Genomic DNA, 22,316 nt, shown 5'->3' with positions numbered 1-22,316 from the left:
CTCGGTTGGGTAGTTCGTAAGACCCGTATGTTTATGCAGTATTACTCAGGCAGTGATTTACTGCTCTAATCACTTCACTCTGTCTGGCTGCCTTAGGTGGGGAGGAGGTGATGCCTGCCACACCCTAACTTAGGTATATATTGAGCTACAGGAACTGCGAGGTTACTTGTTAACCTCAGGAACAGTAATACGTGCTGTACAACTTGACTCACGTATAAAGTTTAGAGGTGGGGCCCATTGCAGCACAGAGCCTCATTAATCTGAGTCAGAAGCTGGAGAAGAAGGGAGAGTATAAGAGAACGGGCAAGCTCATAAAGCATCTGTTCAAACTGGAGCTAAAGAAAGATGATGGCCCAAGCACAGAGACCAAGGAATGTACCATGGGTGGTTGTCACGTTAGTAGTCCTGGGGCATCGCTTAGCACAAGGTATGCAGCAGAGGCTATTTTATCCTCACCTTCAGCAGGGGAGTCAGCAGCAACAAGTTCAAAGGGACTTCTACCTGAGACAGGTAATTTGTTCATTTTCCTTTCCTTGCTTGCTTCCTTCTTTCTCTTTTAAATGAGCTAATTTGATAACAAATTCTACATTACTTAATATAAAAGTAATAAGAAGGCTAATCTTGTGTCTCAAAGTACTTTGCTAACAACAGTGTGTAAAGAGAAGTTTCTTATAAATTGCTGTTTACTTGAGAACAATCAGCCTGAACTCCTGAGCACTTAAAAGCACATCTTTGTGTGGAATCAATTTCTCAGTATCACGAACACTGTTTCAAAAGCTAAGCGCCCACCTACTCTAAAGATGTTGTTTTAAAGACAGCATAAATAGAAAAACAAAAAGATGCATAGATTTTTTTCTGAATGCATTTGGATGTATTTTTAAAATGAGTGATTCATTCTGCTCTCCAAAAAACCAATTTCACTACATAGAATTTATATGCATTAGAACCTATATTTTACTTAGTCATGGTGCTTAGTGTATTTCAGGCGCTGTTTCTTCAGAAGCTGTGTATACTGTCTCCCTGTTGTTCAGGGAATATAAGCATCCGTTTAAAAATGCAGTTAAAATATCTCAAGTGCCTATTCTAAATTCAGTCCTTGCTGTCACTGAAGTCAGTATTAAACTGACTCATGATATTAGTATCCTGCATGCTTTTTTTCTTTCATTTTCATCCCACATGTAAAGAAGGCAAATATGCCACTAGCAACTGTTATTTAAACAGCAATAAATCAATATTCCTTTGGAGATCTGCTTTGGGAGAGGTAATTCCCCCCCCCCCCCCGGGTAGTTACATGATTGATAAATTCACTACTTACACCTCAAACCACTGGAACATGATTTGAGACATCATCCCACAAACCCTTTGCTCTTCAGATTAGTCCCATCAGTCTTGGTGGTGCAACTGCTAGGAGAAGAGATTTATGGCTTTAAAGTTCAAGTGTCACTTGTTTTCTGAATATCATTGAAGCCAGCCCTTAACTGGGAGGTAGAGGCGAGGTATAAGTACAGTGCAGAAATACATTGCCAGAGGCAAGAACCTGGGAGGTGTTGGCTTCGTGGGGAGCACAGTTTCTTCCCTGCTTCTGCACAGCCTCTAATCTCCCTTGCACCAGCACCATACCAGCTTAGTGACTAGTGAAAAGGAGCTAAGGAATAGAAGGGATAAATTTATGTCCATCTATTTTCGCTGTGGTTGGTGTGCCAGGATGCTGAGCAGAGGAGTGGACACAAATTTTTTAATTATTCTGTATATGGGAAGGCTTTCTGCCCGGGAGGAATTCCTTGTACTTTCCTTACCCTTGTGCTTTCCTTGTCCATACCAAGCAAGAAGCTGGTTTTCACAGATTATTACTACCTCCCTGGTATAGGCTAACAAACTTCAAGTCTCTTGATTCATTTATAATGTTCCTCTGTTTCAGCTCCCAATTTAAATCCAACTTTGATCTGACAGGTCACTCCTGTGACCTCAATAGCTGAACATTCTTCTCATGCTTCCTGGGTCTCCAGGGCAAGCCTGTACTCAGAAATGAGATCGCTGTATGCTTTGTTATATCATATAGCTCTGGTTTACCATGGCTTTGTATAGTTCTAGGTAGACTTGTTGTGGAAGTCATGATGAATTCATGTAAAAGATAGAAGTATTTCCAAGGATCATACTGTAGTTAAATTAAGATTTAATATAAGCACTAGCTACTATGTGAGATTTCCATATGTTCTTCTTTGAGAACACTATAGTGTGAATCTATATTCAGATCTTTTTCTGTGGTTTAAAAGTTATATTCTACACCTTTGTACACAGCCACGGGAAATACGTTCTTCTCAGAGGTTAGATTCAAAATGATTAAATCCCCACTACCACAAAGTGCAGAGCACAGGGTTCAGTTGAAATTTCTTCAGCTCCACTCATTTCTATTCACTGCATTAAAGCACTTAAACAACAATATGGGCTTAGAAGAGCTTTCAAGGAAATGTACACCCCCACTTCTCCTTAGAAATCGCAAACAATTTCAAAATACACTTTCCATAACCTGTAAAACTTGCTTTCCGCCAACACTCACTGTTGTTTTCTCTCTCTGCTTACTGTCTAGGAATGCAGCCTTGGATTTTATCGTGAGAATAAAGGATATTTTACTGGACACTGTGTCCCCTGTAACTGCAATGGGAATTCAAACAGATGTCAAGATGGTACTGGAAAATGCATTGTAAGTAACTACTAGCATTCAAGAAATTAACTGGGAAAAGAAAAGAAGAAAACTTATTGCAGTATGGACTATACAGTATTGGTAAATTCTAATCAAATAAGGATAAATAGTCCTTGCATGTCTATATCTAGATATAGCTCTAGTACAAGTCTCTGTATCTTGTACTGTTAATGAGCATAAGTTGTATACATTTACATGTACATTAATTCAACTGTGGGTGATTAGAATAATTCACATCCTTGTTTTTGTTTTCTTCTTTCCCCGGCCATTTTTGTTAGCTCATGGTATAAAAAGTCACCAAATTAGTGCATATGTAAGTGTTTTCAGTTATTTATAGTAAATACGTGCCTTATCCCGGTATACACCATCTTTAGTTTTATACATATATACTAGGGTTTGCCAGCGCTGACAACTACCACATTCATACATAGCATAGCTTTTAAAAAATCTCATTTAATCACCATCAGTAAATCTCCACTAATCTTAATCTAGAGCTAGGTTAAAAAATATTGCAATAAATAAGATGAGCTGAAGGGGGTAAAAGTTAGATTAATTAGAACAATTTCAGTGGGTGTAGAAGATACAGTGGCACAGTTTTTGCTCCCTGGCACACCACATTAAGCCCAAAGCAACCTCATTGGAGTAGATCATCCCTTGTAGCAATGCAAGTGTGACACTTGGCCGACTGCTCTTCTCCAGCTTATATCCATGCTGCTGCTTTGAACAGCTTGTTCTGAAAAATCCCACTTAAAAACTTTTCACTAATATTTCACTTACTGTGTAAACAAGAACCTTGCCAACATCTTTCATGGTCTGTCTTCTCTGTTATTTCTTCCTTGTTCACACTGCATCCGTTCTGCCTGCGGTGCATTCCTGTGCGTTATGTCATTCCCCCGACTTTGTCTCGACCAACCCTCTTGCTCCAATAAAAACTATAACCCGATTCAGCACATTCAGGGGGATGACTTACAGGCCGCTGCTTTGGAAAGGCAGGGCAGGCCATGACAGGAAAGTGCTGCAGCAGAGCTCTAAAGATGAGGAAGTTTTACTTCAGATGGAAAATTGTAAGGGGAAAGAAAATAAAAATACAAATTTCACTTTTACCTCATGAAGTACGTGATTTAGCTTTCACTTTATCCCCTCCTTCTCACAGCTGGATTAACTTTGAGATAGATACAGCTATATCGACACTTGACCCTCAGACAAAATTTAGGGCAAGCAAAGTCATCCAGAATAATGTGGTAAAAAGTGACAGCCCAGAGGGCCTGTATTTCCAACGTGAGCCTCCACTTCATAATGAGGAAGTTTGTCTCTCTGTAGAAGAGCCATAGGACAAAGACCTATAGTGGTGCAGAGAAAACAAGGAGGCTTGCTTCCCAAGGTGGAGTTGTGAGTTTCACACCCAAAGTGCAACGCCTGCTCACCTCACCTGGAGTCCTTCTTCCTGCTCCTTGCCAGCAGCACAGCACCTTCATATGTCAGCTTCTCTCCAGGGGCAGCCTCCAGAGAAGGCTTTCCTTGTGAGGCCCTTTCCTTGTGGCAGCAGTGCAATGCTCCCCAGTTCTGGCAATACCTATCCCGTTGTACGCTGATGGAAAGAGAGGAATGCAGTGCTGCGCTGCTGAGAGTGGAGGAGCAGGTGGAGAAGACAGAACTGGTTCTCATGTGTAGGGAAAAGCGGATCCTTTGCCATAATCGGGCTTTGTGTCCTTGTGCTCCCTGACCTTCCTCCTGAAATGCAGGTTCCCTCAGCAGCAGAACAGTGCTGAGGCTTGTCTATCCCATGACATGTTGTTTCATGTCACATAACCCCATGTTCATAGGTGTTTCTGTTGAGGCCCTAACACACTCTGGCTTTCTTGTACCATATGTGTGCATATGAAATCATCTGAGAGTTTTACCTTCAGAGTCAGCAGTACTTCACGGTTTGGAGATGCCATGACTTCAGAGGTGTCTCTGGCCCCGTGAAACTTGAAGGAAGACCCAAGAGCTGCTGCTCTGGTTTAATTCCACTGTGCCTTGAGAGTTCCAGTCCTTATATGCCATGTAGCTAGAAGAACAGCATGGCACATATAGAGTGGCTTATATGTCAAATATCTGAAACTTTCTTTGCAGCTATGGAATTAGATCAGTTTCTTTAGATAAAGTGGGCAAAACAAAAACCAGCCGATAGACTTAGGGATGGGAGGTTGCTCCAAGATGAAACCAACACAAATATTTTTAAGTACTTCTCTTTTACTGTTTTTGCAGTTTAATTTTTTCTTCAGGATTATAAATATTGTCAGTAATTATACAAAACCAGACTGAATTTTCCATGAGATTTTTGCAGGAAAATATGCACCAGCTTTTGGAGAGGCTGCATTTTAAAATGTTTCCTTTTACATAGTATAGTGTCTTCATGTAACTTTAGCTTCCCTAGTTAAATGTCCTATATGGGAACTGGAGCATTTCTTGTTCTTTCCCAAGTGAGCCACAAATTTAGTTCTTTAACCAAAATAAAAACAAATTAGGGTTATGATGAGCAAGAGGCTGAGGGAAGCACTGTTGATGTGGTTGAGGGAATGTGAGCGTGAAGTAATGCGGAGGAGAATGGAGTATAAGAAGAGATGGAAGAAATAGAGCTGTTTCTCATGTGTAGGGAAAAATGCCCCTCTGCTGCAAGTCATGGTACTAGGGTCTTACCATAGCCCTAAGCCGTCAAGGTCCCTGAAATGGAAGTATAATTTGCTTAGTGACTGCTTCTAGGCAATTTCCCACCTTCTCTTTCCACCTTCTACTTTATTGGTACACCCTCAGCTCTGTGGGACATTGGATCAGTCTGCTGAAAAAACAGCTGTAGAACTTGGGAGTGTGAATGTCTCTTGAGTGTGGATAACGCAGAATTTTTATGGTTGCCCGAAAATGTTTTTGAACTTCTTTTAAATTAGCATCACTTTAGGTAATGCAAAAGCAACTTGCTTATTCTCTCCCTGTAATGCATAAATGTGTATGACAATTCGACAGCACCAGGAATGTTTGTAAAATAGGATATAATTCCCAACAATTTTATCATGGAAAAAGTGGTTCAGTTGCATCAGTTTCAATTGTTTTCCCAGCCTTTATTTTTCATTCTTTATTCCAGTTACTCCAGGGAGATACAAATAACATACACTAGAGAAAGCTCATGAAATTAACCTCTGATCTTAATCTACTAAAAGAAATACTTTTTATATTAATTTCATGGGATTGTTTTAAGGATGTACTTGGGCTCAATTAACTGCATGCTTTTAAATGATATCTGCCTTCTAATTAAGATGCAAAATTTAAAGTTCCATTTAAACATAGTGGTTTTTAACTGAAATATCAAGACAGAGACAGCGCATTAATGAAACGTTCCTTAACAAACTATGCATCTGATTGAATTTCTTTTAAAATATGTTTAATGCTGCTTATTTATCTATTGCTTTTCCACAATAGTGAGTGAATTGTGATTTCTACAATTAGAGAATGACTGGAACCAATCTATTCTTGCTGGGAAGGCAGTTTGGCAATAAATGCTTGATTATGTGGAAGGGAAAGATCATATCCTCTGAATAGATAAGCTATATATTTTTTAATAATAGTAAAGCCATATTGAGTGATAAAGCACTATTAACTGTCTGGCTTGTTTTGAAGAACTGTCAATATAATACTGCTGGGGAGAAATGTGAGCGCTGCAAAGATGGTTATTTTGGCGATGCCACTCAAGGTTCCTGCCGGGTGTGTCCTTGCCCCTATACAAACAGGTACAGTAGAACGTCATAAGAAATCATGCAGGGGAGGGAAAAAAAGAAAAACAAACAAACAAATAACAACCCAAGCCCCAAATGCTGCTACCACATGAAGATAATGACCCTTTTCTGTACTTTCGTATTGTCCAACGTAGTGGGGCATCAGACCCGTTTGAGGCACATCAGACCAGCAGTAACTTGGTGGTCTGTCTCATGGAATTATCTTTTTTAACAAGGTAAGTATTCCGATTCTGTTCCTGAGCCATAAAGACATGCTGCTCATCACCTGGGGGAGCCCCAGGCAGTTACAATGGCTTATGTACAAAACCATTAGTAATTCATTCATAGTGAAAAATATAGGATGCTTACTGGGCATATCCAGAACCTTTCTTGTTTGCTGAAATGCAAGGTGTAAGTTATCTTTAGTCTCAGGTTTAACACCATTACTCTGGCTAGGAGATAAATGACAATAATGAAATGAGCCTTTTATATGAATTCGGAAAATTTAGTAAGATGCAAAAGTAATATAAAAACATTAAAGCTCTTAGGCACATATCTAATTCCTGAAAGAGTATGGTTGCTCTTCAGGTGGAAGCTCCATTTGAAGTGCAAATGTAATGAGCTAAAAAAGTCTCCTTGGACCTAATAAGGTTGCCAGGCATTTAAAATTGGGCAATAAATTGCTAACTCTTACTGAAATGTGAACTGTGTTAAATAAAAACATATATTTAAAAAAAAACCAAACCAACAAAGTAACGTATAAATTGCTAAAGGCATCACATAATATTTGCCAGGTGCATTAGCAAACACCAAGTAGCCTTAAGAGATTTACACTACCAGACAATAGACAGGTTCTTCATTTATCAGAGAACTCGAATAGATCTGATTTTGACAGCATTGGCCTCTTCTGCAGGTGCTTGCCTGAGGCTGACTGAACAGTTTTAGTCATCTTTTCTTTTAAGAGTGCTGAAATACCTACAGAGACAGTAAACCTGTGCAGTTTCATAGTTGCGCGTTAGGGTGGTAAATACCATTCCTGACACAGGAAATGCACCCCACCTGCCATTACTGGGGTTAACAATTTTCCACCTAGTTAAATTAGATATAATTATTTGTGCAGACCTCTGTCTTTGATACACAGACTCGCTTTATCCAACTTTCCTAGATTAAAAAACGGAAACAGCAAACATGGCCATCCCTGCTTCACCTCCTGCCTCTCTTTCCCAAACAGTGGCCATAAAACTAATTTTTCTCCCAGAGGAATTTAAAGCTAGATAAGTCTGCTGGAAAGAGCAGACAAAAATATTCATTGTGTTAGTCAGATATATGCTAGAGCTCCCCAGAATGATGCACAGCTATATTTTGCCTTGGTTAAAAAAAACAACCAAAACAAAACCCCAAGCAATATGAGCTACGTAAGATACCCTCTAATGTTTCCATCTATGAAAAATAAATTTAAAAAAAGAAGTTATCCAAACAGGAGGAAATGTTGTCTCGTACAGGCTATTGATTCTTGCCCTAGTAAGATAAAATAGCTACCCAGACTTGTTTTATTTTACAACATCACTATTAAGGTTTCCTTTAGGCATTCCTTTGGGCAGTGAGCTATTATGTTCAGTCTAGAGGGTCAGGAAACAATTATTATTTTTAGTCTAAGGAAAGAATTTCAATGAAAAATACGAAACATCAAAGAATTAATCACAACAGTCTATCTAGAGGCAATTAAATTAGCTGAGAAATAATTCAATGATACAAAAACTTTTTAATCTGAAGATCATTTAACTGAATTTAGCCTCTAGAGAGTAAAGTCTATTTGATGACTTGCTCACAATAATATTCTTGCTTCTTCTCAAAGATTTGCAACTGGCTGTGTGGCAAACGGTGAAGAAATCCAGTGTCTGTGCAAAGAAGGCTATACTGGAGTTCGTTGTGAACGGTAAGTAACTTTTTTCTCAAGACCAAGGTTTCTGAGAAACACCATAAAAGCAGGTATGTTTGCATTGGGTAATATATAGACGTACACATGCATAGGATGCACATACTTAAGGATTATCTGTTTATATGAACAGCTGCTGTAGTGTAGTGCTATAGTGTAATTCTAGATGTAAAGCCAACTTTCCCCAAAGAAACATACAACATTCCAACAGCAACCAGATAACATTCAATGTCATACCTTGAAAGTGTTCTAACCCAGATTGGATGGGGCTTTGAGCAATCTGCTCTAGTGGAAGGTGTCTCTGCCCAAGTCAGAAGAGTTGGAACTAGATGATCTTTAAGGTCCTTTCCAACCCATGATTCTATGATTCTATGACACCCTTCATCCCAACTGATTCTGATGTGCTCCACATGTGGAGTGTACAAACACAACGCTGGAACTATTTTGCTGGAATATTGCATCAGTTTGACAAAACACAAGTGACACAGCATGGCAGTCTCAGGCAGGCAAATGAAGCAATATCACTGAACTTCAAATCCAGGGGAATTTAATTGTAATAGAGTAGTGTTGTCTGGTTTGGAAATTTGAGGCCAATAACATCATGATGTCTCTCCTGAAGATAGTACCTCCAGTAGCACATTGTCTTATGCTTCAAGACTGTTACCTTTGATATCTAAGCTTCAGGTTATAGACAAGTCTTCTTTTCTGGATCTAGCTTCATGATGTAGCTCAGCTGCTCATCATGGCCCTTTGATCCCACATTGCCACCCCATCAATCTTACAACAGAGTGACTTTTAAGATTATGATCTAGCCATCTGAGCAGTATATTTTACCTATAAAATATTTTCTCACAGTCAGACAGGCTGCTTTGCTAGCAGGTGGCAGAGGAGGTATCACCCATCACAAGGGTGATAATGTCATTCAGTGCCATTGCTGTTTGAAATCTCAACATGTGCTTGCAGGATGATCCTCCTTAGTATGTGTTTTCTGGTGGGATCACAGACCACAATGGTGTGATTTTCTGGGTCAAATTCTGTGTGTGTGTATGTATGTATATGTGTGCATTGTGGTTTTTTTTCAGACTAAGCGCATTATTCCTATATGAGCATTGTGGGTGTTCTTCTATTTATAGAAAAAAAAATCTGCTGTACTTGGAAAGATATTTTTAGCATAGTGCAGGGGATACTGTAAAGCAAAAATAAACCCTTTTTGTCTAAGACATGAAATCAAAAGTTCTTGAAAGTTTCTTCAGGAGAATAACTGGGGGGGGGGGGGAGGGGGTGTCAAGGGAAAGTATATTTCACAAAAGTAGCTCAACTACTTACTAAAAATTACTTGTATCTCTTTATGTAGCTGTGCTCCAGGATATTTTGGAAATCCACAGAAATATGGAGGATACTGTCAGAAATGTAATTGTAATAATAATGGACAGCTGGCTAACTGTGACCACCTGACTGGAGGTACGTGAGAGCTTGTGAAAATGGAATTGAGTGCTGTTTTCTCTCTGGGAAGCAAAGAAGGAAGGTACTTATCCGAGTTGTACTGAAGGAAAGATCTAGGCTTGTAAGAATGTAGATCAATTTTAACAAAATTCAAGATTTTCTAAAACATAACATTGCGGCTTGTTCTGAGTCATTGAATTCAGCTTTGTAAGCTATATTATTGTCTATTTCCCTTAATTAATATTACCAATTTTATCTTGTTTTTCTGTTTCATGGATATGTTTTTAAGTGCATTGTGGTTTTTCTGCTGACATGGTTAAGTCATATCTTGCCGGTCTGCATTATGGATTTAGGAAACTGAGCAGTCTCAACATGCCTTTTTAAAATGTATTTGAGACAGATTAGTGACATCTTCAGAGTCTGCATCAGTCTCTGCCTTCTTAGATATCCAAGTTAACTGTGTTTACAGTGGAAGTTAGGACCTGACTTAGGAGGGTGTTTTATAAATTCTGCTATACACCGTGCTACAGTCTAAGACATCCATGTTTTTCCCAGAATCAGTCACACATGTACTCCCCTACTAGTAAGCTCTTATAAGATTATTATGCCACTGGCATATGTTTGCTTTATCTGTTACAATTCTAAAGGGGCTGATCCTACATTCTTCAGACTGTCTTCACCTCAATTCATCTCAGTTCCTTGGGATACACATTTCTATTCGGAAGCACATAAGTCACTGCTCCTGAAAAGGACCTTATTATCCCATATTTCCATTCCCCAATAAAATTACAATTTTCTTTCCCTGTAGACAGCTTTTCCTCCTCAGATGTCAGTGAAATGTCAAACTAATAACTCCTACTATTTCCATGCTCTTAATTTCTCTGCACTGCTGTTCATACTGTATTCAAGTAACTGCAAGGATTACCTTACCTTTCCTTGGTCACAGAAATTAGAAAACCAGCAAGTATATGTGAACTGCTGTTGGTAGCTGGTGCAATTTTTCAATAGCTAGTTCTCATTTCATATTTCATCATTGACGTAATGCATCTTTATTGTATTTATAGCTGTGTGGAACAGATCCAAGCAGTGTTTGATCTTTTCTCATTCCTTTCTTCTTGAAGCATGAGTTAGCCACGACTAACTAATCTGCAGGGCAAAATTCAACAAGTCTGTTTTCAGTTTGTCTCCAATACATTCTGATTAGCCCTCTCTTTCTCTGCATGAGGAATAAAACCCTCTGTGATCATCAGCACTGCATGTTCTAGCAGGTTTCTTGTGCATGATGTTCGGCACTTGGCCAGTCTTTCTCATTTCACTGTTTCTTGGCTGATGTGGTTTGTGCAGAAGCTGTAGTAATAGTTTTCTTTAATTGGTACTTCACTGTGACAGCTGAAATGTGTCTGGTGTTAGCTGAATTGCACAACAGCCAAACTGGACAGGTATTTGGATTTCAGAACAATTTCCTTCATTCTCTTACAAATACATTCTTTGTGACTTGTCTCCTTTTGGCGGCAGCGCTCACTTCCAATCCCATTTAGCTTCCTGATGACTTAATGTGCAAGTGCCGAAGGAAATGGCACAGCTATGCAGCTGGTTCCATGCTGTTTCTTGCTGCTGCTAAAGTTCTGGTCTGATTTTATCACTGTAAGCTCTCACAGTCTCAAGCTGTTGTTGACTCTTGACAGCAGCAGCCTATACCCTGAGTGCATCCTTTTCTGTCAAAGATATGCACATTTCATTTTCAAAAGGAGATGAGAGTTTGGCAGTAGGACTAAGCCTGTAAAAGGGACTTGGGCATCAAGTTGGGGAAGATTCCTGTCCTATATGATGGCATTTTTAGGAGCCACTTTCCATCCTGACTCCAAGAAACTGGGATCCCAGGATATCACAATCCCACATGCACCTAGAGAGTCTTAAGTTTCTTATAACGAAGCTTGTAAAGCAAATAAACTAACTGAATCAGCACACTGGACAGGCAGCCACTTGTGCTAGCTTCTTGGAAAGTCTGATGGCAATGTTTGTTACATACCACTTGTATCTCTGGTCCAAGCTCCATGCCTTGGGTTACATACAGGGCCTCCTTCCACGCATAACTGTGTATTTCTCTCAAGCTTGATTAATCCCTTAATCTCACAAACTGTGACAGGTAGTCCATAAATATTTCTCAGTTCCCTGTGGGTAAGGCATCCTTTGAGGAATCAGAATATGTGGTGTGAACATGGATGTTAAAGCGAAGGGATTTATTTGAACCTATGTCCTGGGTAAAATGCCTTAATGATTGTAATATAGTCTTGGCTCCAGTCCTGGTGGTGTTATTCTAGGCAAATTCTAGCAGTACATTCCTCCCACTTGATGTGAGAGAGCCTCTTGCTGCTACCTAAGTAGTGTATATTGGTTGGGGTTACAGTCAGTTTTCTTTGAGGGATGAAAAAGGTGTTGATCTCAGCAAGGCATAGGTGGGAGCTGAATGTTTCATCATGCTCACGCCTTCTGGAAATTTCAGCTTGTTCACAGTGGGTGTGGATTTATGAAAGGGCAGCACTGTGTTTTGCATGGCTGCCAACCATGAAAAGTGAGGGCAAAGATGCAATAGTAATATTTCTATAAGAAAACTTTGATTACTAATGAGACTCTTGTGATTTCAGAATGTTTCAATAATGAACCAAAAGATGTGGATCCCAATGAAGATTGTGACCGTAAGTAATAAAGTAGAACTGGACTTGGATTGCCTTCTGCTGGCTTTGGGTACATATCAATGACTCCTTAAGGGGGACACAGTTTAAAAAGGACTGGAGGTGTCCTTAATGAATCTTTTGAAAACAAATATTCAATGAAACACTTGAAATAAAATATAAAAGAGGTGGTCAATTAGCCAGATGTAAATGGGGCCTCCTACTTATTTCTGCCTCTGATCACTCTCCTTAATACTCTGGGCTTTGTTGCATTTGCTGTTCAGGCAGTACTAGATGACAAGCATCAAAGTGTTTCCATTGCATCTCATTTATTAATATAAGTAGTGAAATATTCTCTGCACCAAATACTAATAACAAGTATTGCTTTCATTTGCTCCAGCTTGCGATACCTGTGTAATGACACTGCTGAAGGATTTGAGCACAATAGGTGATGAGCTTCAGCTGATTAAGTCTCAGCTGCAAAATGTCCATGCAAGTAGCCACACACTGGAGCAGATGAGACGTTTGGAAACACGCATCAAGGACTTAAAGGTAGGTACACATGTACAGAAAAGCAGATTTCAGATTAAGCTGATAAGAGCCGAACCTAGAAACTTCGTCTTTTTGTCACCTTGCAAGGAAACATACGTTAACACTTGATTCCAAATACCAGATGCTGACAGCACTGGGCTTCACCTGTTAGAGGACAGTTGTTGTTTCCATGTCATTCCCTGAAAGATAATCAGTATCTCTGCTTTTTCTGAGGCCTGCTCACCTTGAAAGCTGTATCTCCAAGATTTCCCTATGGCTCTGTCCTTTTCCAGCACTTATACCTCTGCATTACCAAAAATCCTTAACATTCCAATTGCCAATACCAAAATTCATCCTAAAAAGAATTTCTTTGGTTGGAATAGCAGTTGCTATACTCACAGATAAGAAAGCCCGGGGTTTGGGCAGCAACTGGTCAGCCTTCATGTCAGTAATGCTGCTTTTATTTACCTTGGATAAAGATCTAACCCAGTGACTTTTTGCTTTTGTGTCTCCTGTGTATGAGTAATTCAATGGATTTTTTTTTTTTCTTTCTTTTCAGGGCTTATTGAACAACTACCGTTCTGTTGTACACAATCAGGGTTCAAAGGTAGATGAATTGGAGACAGAATTCTTTAACCTAAATCATGATGTAAATGCTCTGCAGGAAAAGGTGACTTACCAAATCAATTTAAAAATACACATTTCTTTACTACATATTAGCATGCTGTATCCAGATATTTTTAATCTACTAATGTTTTGCCCTTGCTAGGCTGAAGCGAACTACAAAGCAGCTGAGATATTATTTAATAATTTTGGCCAAACTCATCAGAAAGGAAAGGATTTGGTTTCACAAATACAAATAGTTGTCAATAATATACAAGGTAAAACCAATTTTTAATTCCATAACATATTTTTTTTAATGAAATCTTTTCAAGTTTACTTACAATATTCTTAATTAAGCATAGATGTTTTCTTTGAAAACAGCTTCATAAAGCAGAACTGAAACATGGCTGTGAAATTTGCTCTTCCTCTTAGAAATATATAATGTTAGTTTAGGAGCCTACCTTCTCTGTGTAGTGAATAGGGACAGAGACGATTTAGCATAGACACATTTAGAGCTATAAATGACTATCCTGACTTTAGTCTGACTTTAATCAGGACACTCACAATCTCTGACTTTAGCCAGGACTCTCACAGGCTCTTTAAAGTTAGGACCTTAAAATTGTTGCTGTGAAGTTGGTGAGTTAGGACAAATTTCAATCCCAATGCCATTTTACTAGCTCCCATTGTGTAACATGGCATACTTTTCAGTAGTAACTAATACAGTTAATGCAAAATGGATCTGCTTCATTAAGGAATTATAGAATACGCATGTCTTTTTCACAGAAGTTTGTCATTTTTGTATTTTGCATAGTCTTAAGTGCATTCCCTCTTTGACAATATTTTTTTTCAGTGCTCTTGGAACAAGTAGCTGGTACAAATGCAGAAGGTAACAACCTACCCTTGGGAGATGCTGCCAAAGAACTGGCCGAAGCTCAACGCATGATAATGGAGATGCGAAACCGCAACTTTGGCCAACTTCAAGCAGAGGCAGAGAAGGAGCGAACAGCAGCTCAGCTGTGTAAGGGCTTGTTCTCTTAACTTCTTACTCTCTAGAAAGATCTATCTGAAATCTGAAGCATTACTGATTGTTTGGGAGGTAATGCAGGGAAGTGCATTTTGCAGTGTATCCCTGGGATCAGTAGCAATCGTCAGTCAACAGGAAAGTGGTGATACTGGAGGCATTTTTAGTTTGTTATGGAAGAAACTGAGTTGAGCTGGGGAAGAGACCCAGTAGATCCTTCCTTCATAACTAGGTTTATCTCAGTAAAATTAAGACATAGCTTATCATAATATACTTATGGAGTGCTTCTGTGTATTATAATATATAGACTACGGTACCTGCAGCTATTTTAGAGGAACTACAGGTGTAATTTAACAACAGATTTTCAAAATCTGCTCGAGTGGTCCAAGGGCCAGATCATACAAAGATAAGGAAGCTCAGAAGTTCTGGCTGCACTTGTTGTACGCCCTTATAAGTTCTCTGCATGTATTTAACTGGGACATTCAGAAACCCAGATTCCAGACATTAGAGACAGCAAGTACATCAAAGTCACAGGCTTTTCTCATAAGCAGGGGCATAGTTGAGGAATGTGAAAGACCTTACAAGTGGTAGTCATTTCCCCTAACTTTGGAGTTTGATACCTACCTCAGAGAAACTCTTCTGTACCCTGTCTTGTCGGCAGTGAAATAGGCACTCTTAAGAGTGTGATTCATTTGACCTCTTTTATGTTTCTAACTTCTTTGAGATTGAACATACCCTTATCTCTCCAGTGGTTACAAAGGAAGCTTTGGTGACTGGCATGGATGTAGCTATCCACATTGTAGATGAAATTGTTGATGAAATTGTTAGTTGCATATAAATAAATTTTAAAAAAAAAGTCAGTTTTTTCAGATTTTCATCCTTAATTTAGAAATTGCCAAATAAATGCAATTATTTCTGCTCTGTGTCTGCAACAGCAAACTAGCGAACATGTTTGACCCAGTGAGATGCTGAATAGCATCTCTGCTACAGTAACACTGAAATTAGCACTGCGAAGAGTGCTTAGTATTTCACACAACCACAGCTTTCTAATCCTAAATCTCAAGCCTTTTTGGAGGAAGTTTGTTTTGGTTCACTCTCTGAACAAAACTTTTCTTTCTGGTCCTGATACTGCAGTACTGGCACGTATTAAGAATGAACTACAAAAGTACCACCAAGAAAATCATGGGCTTATTAAAATTGTGAGGGAATCATTGAATGAATATGAATCAAAAATCACTGACCTTCGTGAAGCTCTGAATGAGGCAACGGGACAAATCAAGCAGGCTGAAAACTTAAACAGAGATAATGGAGTTCTGCTGGAAGACATTAAGGTAATGTCAGGGATTGGGAGAAGAAAGTTAAACCTCAGGAGATAAGAAGTGCTTTTAACCTTACAAAGCCAAGTAGCACTAGTTCTTTAGACTTCCTTCAAGGTCTTTTTCCATCTTTTGGTGTATGTATCGACAGCTATAAATATAGTCTTCTTCCACTTGTGGTCTCTTTATGTGACTGGGACAGTGTAACCAAGACTACCTGTGATGCCTGGGAGAGTCTCTGCCTAGCTCTTCTCTTCAGCTGCCACTAGCCTTTTTTTTTTTTCTATTCTGGATCAAATTACTGATGTATTTTTTTTATAGGAAGTCGCTTAAAGTATTTGGCCTTACCAGTCATGAAAGATGGGACCAATAATGTGTTCAATACTGTTAAATTATTTGGGATTAGTATTCTACAGAACTTTTTCTGAGGTCTCACCAGAAATGTGACAAGAAACAGCTGCACTCCTGAGAGTGCTTGATTTTTAGAGCTGGTGAAGTAGTACAAGAAAAAAGGATAGGCTGCAGGACTCATTCTCTTAAACTAAATGTGGTTTTGCTAGAATATGTCACTGGTTTAGCACACGCGTGACCATCCAGTTTGCTAACACTGCTTGAACAAAAGAATTTCAACAGTCCCTTTTGACATTTAATTGTACCTCCATGTGCATTGACTGTACAATACAATTGGCAAATAAGTATGCACAGTTGTGTTCAATGATGGATGCATCTATACAAGTGCATCTGTTACTGATACACTTACCTGGCAGAGATTGAACACGTTGCAATGAAAGAAACCCAGCCAAGGAAAGGTAACACATCCTTACCTGCAACACCACTTGTCTGTCTGGGTTTGTGGTATGCCATTGCATAGAGCTACACCGTGGATTGTCACAGGGCTGCTCAAGAACAAAGATCTTCATTCCTTCATCCAGCTTTCAAGAGGATAAGGTGGGAAGGTTTCTCACCCCTTTCTGGTAAGATCCCCAGATGAAGGGTTACTGCAATCATTTTATTTCTGACTTAGAGAATGGAAAAGATTAGGATAGTCACCAGGGAGCTGGTTTTGAAGTTTCCAGGTTTAAGAGGTCAGACACTTAGATGGCCTGTCCTGACAGTTCATCTCAGCTGACCCTTAGTACTTTTATTTTGATTGCTCATAACTGAACTATTGTAGCCTGGTGCCCAGTGCTATTCTATGCTCCTGCAGACTCCTGAGTTTTCTCACACTTCTAATCAGTAGGATATCATTAGTCTTTAAACAGTATAGGCACCTGATTAACAGAGCGGTAGTACCTTTGGTAAATCCTACTGCAAACTAGATTAGGTAGATATGGTTTTCCCTGTGTCTCATTTTTAACCCAGTCACATTTTTCCTCAGAAACGGATTGAGGAGACGAAAGTACAACAGAATGGTATCTTGGATATTCTAAGCTCTGCCCGATCTTCCCTGACACAAGCTAACAGTGTACTTGGATTACTGCAAAAGAGCAAAGAGGTATAATTAACCTTCTTATGGTTAGACAGCCCCCCAGTGTCTTGCTGTCACTATAATGGGTAGCATAGTTCAGCAGCTAGAGAAGCTAGTGTAAGAGAAGCTTGTTGATGTGTCTGAGCTGCAGATATTGGAATGTGGGAGAATATCTGTGAGAAATACCATTACGCAATTGTGTTATTCTTGTATTTCTTTCTGGGCAATAGCTTTCAGCCACTGTCAAACACAGGGTACTGGGCTAGAAGGGTCTGACTCAATTTTTTCCTAATGGGCCTGGAAGCATAATGTAATGACTAGCAGTTGTTTCCAGTAATCTGCAGAATAATTTATAAGGAAATGTTTTTCCCCTTGGTCTTGTCAGGTGCAAGGTATGTGCAACACTGAAGGAGACAAAAGACAAAATCAAATGTGTATAAATAAAAATAAAATTTTGTCTATATAAACCCGTAGGAATATGAAAGCCTGGCTGCTCAGCTGGATGGAGCAAGGAAGGATATGAATGAAAAGCTGACGAATAGCTCCTTATCAGCAAGCAAAGAACCTTTGGTCGTGAGGGCTGAGGAACATGCCAAATCTTTGCAAGACTTGGCAAAACAACTGGAAGAGTATGTTGCCATTTCTTTAAATGAGCAATTTTTGTACATAACATCCGTGGTTGCAGTGCTCTGTCTGTAACTTTACTTGCTTTAATGACTATTTGCAAAGTTAGAAATTTGGTTTCTTTTTCTGCTTCTTCATGAGGTACAGATGATTTCTTTCCTTTTTTCTCCACAAATCAGGTCTTTCTGTATTTTTCATGACGTTTTCCTTTTCCCTGAAGTGGGGGGTTCCCATTACACAGTTTTGTATTACTGCACTAACACTTCATTAACTTCTTACTAAAGAGAAATACTATACTCATGTATAGAGTGGGAAGATGTTTAGAATATCTTTTTTGTAGTGTTATTTCCTGTACCTGTACTCAGGGATACTTTTATTATATCAATGAATTGGGGCAAATATTTGGAAGAAATGCTATCTTGTCAGTCTTCAGACATGCCTGTTCAGCTTTAATGAGGAAAAGATTTCTTATGGTTTTCTCATCCTTCAAGGAATCTTCTAGGAAGGCAAAAAAGTTATTAACTTAATGTGAATCAAGTATTTCCCTCTCCATTACTTGCCATTATTTGTACTTTACCTTGGAATTAGGACTGAGGTTTTGGAGATCTTTTATGGTCAGCAGAACAAAATGGAAAAAGTGGTATCCCGATTTATATTATTTTCCTGTGCAAGTTGTTTGCATTTTGTCATTAATCCAAGTAGAAACTCTCAAAAAGTAAAACTCAAAGATACCTAACTCAGCTGGAAAATTCTTGCTTTAAAAAAATTAGTTTCCAGTGTGATTTTTTTCACTTAAGAAGACGCTATTCTCACAAATACAAGGCAACTAATACAGCGCAATAGCGTAGCTCATGGGGAGTGGGTAGAAGAGATTTTGTCTGCTGTTTCTAATTCCTGAGCCGTCATATTGGTTCTTGGGGAAAACACAAGAGGTCTTGCAGTTGCTCCATCTTGTGCTCCATCTGCCACTCCTGTAGGATGCTGGAACTGCCAGAGATGATCTGGAAGCTGCAGTTCTCTAAACTGAATTGTATTTGGATGGCTGTGATCAAGGGGGTTTATTGACCTTGTGCCTTGGTGAATTCCCCCTATCATTTAAAGGCTGCTTTGGAGGCCCACAGTAGTGCTTTTCCAAATGGATGAGCTTATACTCTTTTTCTTATTCTGAAGAATGTTGAAGAATTGTATTGGTCTGCCACCAGGACTGATATTTTTTCAGAATGAAATTACAGATCTAACTGATTTGTATGCAGTGCTTCTGTATATTATTTTCTGTATTGGCATTACTTTGAAAATACCGAGTTCAGATCTATTTGGAATACTTTTTTAAGCCCAGAGTCTTTGCAGAAGACTGAATTTTTCAATCTGTTTCCCATAGAATAAAGAACAGTGCCAGGAAAGACGAGTTGGTAGGCTGCGCTGTGGAAGCTTCTACTGCCTATGACAATATTATTAATGCCATCAAAGCGGCAGAGGAAACAGCCAAAAAAGCTGGGAATGCAGCTGACTCAGCTTTATCAGTAAGTATCCATAAGTGGCCAAATGCTGGTGAACCTGTTACAACTAGATATTGCTCTTTTTCTCTTGATTCAGCACTAAAGATGCTAAAGCATTAGTTAATGCCTTTCTGACGAGGCTGTCCATATAAATACTAATTGTTCCTTTCAGTGCAAAATAGAGATCTGCATAAGGCAAGCCCTGTAATCACTGAAGGTGATTTCAGGTATTCACTTTTACCTTGCACTAGTAATACTCACAAGCTCTTCAGCCATGGGTATAGCACTTCTTAACAGCCGTGTGCTATTAATTTCTTCCTAATACTCCAAAATCAGAAGTTTGCTAAAGACCAAAGTTGTATTATGCTTAAATTAATCCTAACAATTGTCATTAAAGGTGGTGCTCTTCATGTGAAAACTCTACCCTTGCGTAGTTGCTTTTTTAAGATGGATTGGGCTATCTCTTTTACTCTTTAAATGTTAGTATATTTAGTTAAGCAATCTTACAGTACCATGCTTCTCTTTATCATTAGACTGTGAAGAGAGAAGACCTATCAGGAAAAGCTGCAAGGTTAAAAACTGAGAGCACTACACTCTTGAATCAAGCACAGGAGACTGAAAAGACATTGAAAGGTACCAAGAAAGAAGGTGACAGTAACAATATTGGCACAACATGAGAAGCTGTCACTGAACGAAAAATTTTCACAGTTCAGAAAAGCTCTGCAGCACATATTGACCCAGAAGAGGCTGGTTATAATGAGACATCTTGTTGTGGTTATTTCCAATGGTAAAGAGGCAAGAAAGTAGATTTCCTACATCTGCTTATGCTACACACCTTTGCAGTACTCCTGTCCAGCAAATCTCTTGCCTTATGTTTGTTTAGCAGTGCATTCAATACTCCATGGCAACACGAGCTATGGAAGAGTGAAGGCTGGTGCTGTGGCACCACCTATCCAACAGAAAGGTGGTATTTTGGTTTAAAATTCATGCAGGACATTCACTGTTTTTCAGCCATTGGTCCAACCCTTGAAGATATAAAGCAAAGACTTGATGTCACTGATGGAAAGAAGAGTACACTGCAAGTTGATCTTGTTACTCTTCAAAATAATCTCAATGGGATAAATAGAGGTTAGTTATTTACTGATCACTTCTGTTTGCCTCTTTCATCTATTACTATAAGAATCTGCATATGCATTTGTGTGTGCGTTTCAGATGACATCGACAGCATCATCACCGGTGCAAAGAACATGGTAAAAAGTGCTGAGGATGTCACAACCAATGTATTGGATGAACTGCTCCCAATTCAAGAAGATGTGGAAAAAATGAAGAGTACCTATGGAAGCACACAGAGCGCTGGCTTCAGTAAAGCATTGATGGAGGCAAACAATTCAGGTACTGCAGGTGCTACCTGAGACCTGCCAAGTCACTGTTAGGTGAAGATGATCAGTTTTGCAGCAGAAATTTTAGATCCAAAAGTTAAGCACCTAGCATAAGCTAGTATTCTGAGCTTTCTTTATTGTCAGCAGAAAGGGACAGGTAGAGCACAAAGTGATTAAGGCCATCCTGTGGAACATGTTAAAAGATGGCTGGTCTCTAAAGATTTGGAAGCCAGTGATTAGCAGGGTGTCCCAGATTTTAGTACTAGATCGAATCCTTTTTAACATCTTAATGATCTGGATGATGGGGCAGAGTATGCTCTCAGCAAGTTTGCTGGTGACACAAAACTGTGAGGAATGAATGATACACTAGAGGGCCATGCTGCCATCCAGACACGTTGCAGAAATAGGCTGACAGGAACCTCATGGGCTTCAACAAGGAGAAGTCCTGTGCTGGAGGAGAAAACCCCCAGTGCACCAGTATATGCTAGGGGGTGGCTAAGCTGGAGAGCAGTTTCGCAGAAAATGGCTTGTGGGTGCTGGTGGGCACCAAGTTAACATAAGCCAGCAATGTGCCCTTGCTGAAAAGACTGAAACACAGGAGGTTCCCTCTCAACATCAGGAAATACTCTTTTACTGTGAGGGTGACCTAGCGCTGGCACAGGTTGTCTAGGGAGGTTGTAGAGTCTCCATCCTTGGCGATATTCAAAAGCCATTTGGGTAAGATTTTGGGCAACTGGCCCTGCTTGAGCATAGGGGTTGGACAAGATGATCTGCAGGGGTCCCTTCCAACCTCAGCAGCTCTGTGATTCTGTGATTTTTCTACTACACTGACTAGAGAAGGGACCTAGGTAGATCTAGCTTAGGCTAGACATCTGTTGGCTGAAATTAAGTGAAATGGACTGCATAGAGCCTGTGTTGAATACAAAATAAGAGACAATCACAAACAGCATCTTTTTTTCATCTTTTCAGCAACTTTGTCTGATAAAGTCAAGTGAGAGTAAACATTTTAAATAAGATAAATACAAGAGCTAGCCCTGCATGTTATTGCAGTCATAAGTCATCCCTGCAGGTGCAAGACCAGCTTAGGAGCCTTATTTAGAGAAATAACAGGTCTTGATTTCTTTTTATTTGCCTTCTGCATCACAGGGTTGCAGTCTGCTAATACTTACAGGCTTTCTTTTTTTTTTTTCCTCAATCACAGGAGATGAAAAATTGTTTCCCATTTTAATGAAAGTTTAAGTTTTCATATTAGCTCCTTTTCTCCTGAAATAAACCTGCCCTGATATCGTAAGGCTCACTACTGAATTGTGATGACTAGCAACCTTGATACAAGAATATAAGGCGTGCCCTACTCAGGCCAACAGCCTGCCTATCCCA

At 39.4% G+C, this 22,316-nt stretch overlaps 1 protein-coding gene and 1 long non-coding RNA gene across 2 annotated transcripts in view; one reads left to right on the top strand and one right to left on the bottom strand.

The window, feature by feature from the left end:
- LAMA3 (laminin subunit alpha 3) overlaps positions 1-22,316 on the top strand; it is a 106,860-nt gene that overhangs the window by 66,099 nt on the left and 18,445 nt on the right. Inside the window, exons 39-54 of the mRNA XM_061448642.1 lie at positions 2,588-2,701; positions 6,356-6,465; positions 8,306-8,386; positions 9,741-9,847; positions 12,475-12,525; positions 12,902-13,053; positions 13,592-13,702; positions 13,802-13,913; positions 14,486-14,653; positions 15,791-15,987; positions 17,351-17,467; positions 17,915-18,069; positions 19,443-19,584; positions 20,094-20,193; positions 20,572-20,688; positions 20,773-20,952. Coding sequence (XP_061304626.1) covers positions 2,588-2,701; positions 6,356-6,465; positions 8,306-8,386; positions 9,741-9,847; positions 12,475-12,525; positions 12,902-13,053; positions 13,592-13,702; positions 13,802-13,913; positions 14,486-14,653; positions 15,791-15,987; positions 17,351-17,467; positions 17,915-18,069; positions 19,443-19,584; positions 20,094-20,193; positions 20,572-20,688; positions 20,773-20,952 — 2,014 coding nt within the window. The remainder of the gene's footprint in view (positions 1-2,587; positions 2,702-6,355; positions 6,466-8,305; positions 8,387-9,740; positions 9,848-12,474; positions 12,526-12,901; positions 13,054-13,591; positions 13,703-13,801; positions 13,914-14,485; positions 14,654-15,790; positions 15,988-17,350; positions 17,468-17,914; positions 18,070-19,442; positions 19,585-20,093; positions 20,194-20,571; positions 20,689-20,772; positions 20,953-22,316) is intronic.
- LOC133266913 (uncharacterized) lies at positions 13,069-15,999 on the bottom strand. The gene is made up of 3 exons (XR_009742565.1): positions 15,894-15,999; positions 15,281-15,444; positions 13,069-13,232 (listed from the first exon to the last, which is right to left on the bottom strand). It is a non-coding gene; the product is annotated as an uncharacterized LOC133266913 (long non-coding RNA).

This window comes from Pezoporus flaviventris, unplaced genomic scaffold (assembly GCF_033815535.1).
Source record: "Pezoporus flaviventris isolate CSIRO_AGI_PZ_B2104156 unplaced genomic scaffold, CSIRO_AGI_Pfla_v1 ptg000007l, whole genome shotgun sequence".
NCBI classification, from domain to species: domain Eukaryota; kingdom Metazoa; phylum Chordata; class Aves; order Psittaciformes; family Psittacidae; genus Pezoporus; species Pezoporus flaviventris.
Note: the sequence above shows the minus strand (reverse complement) of the source record. Positions and strands in the feature narration are given on the sequence as shown.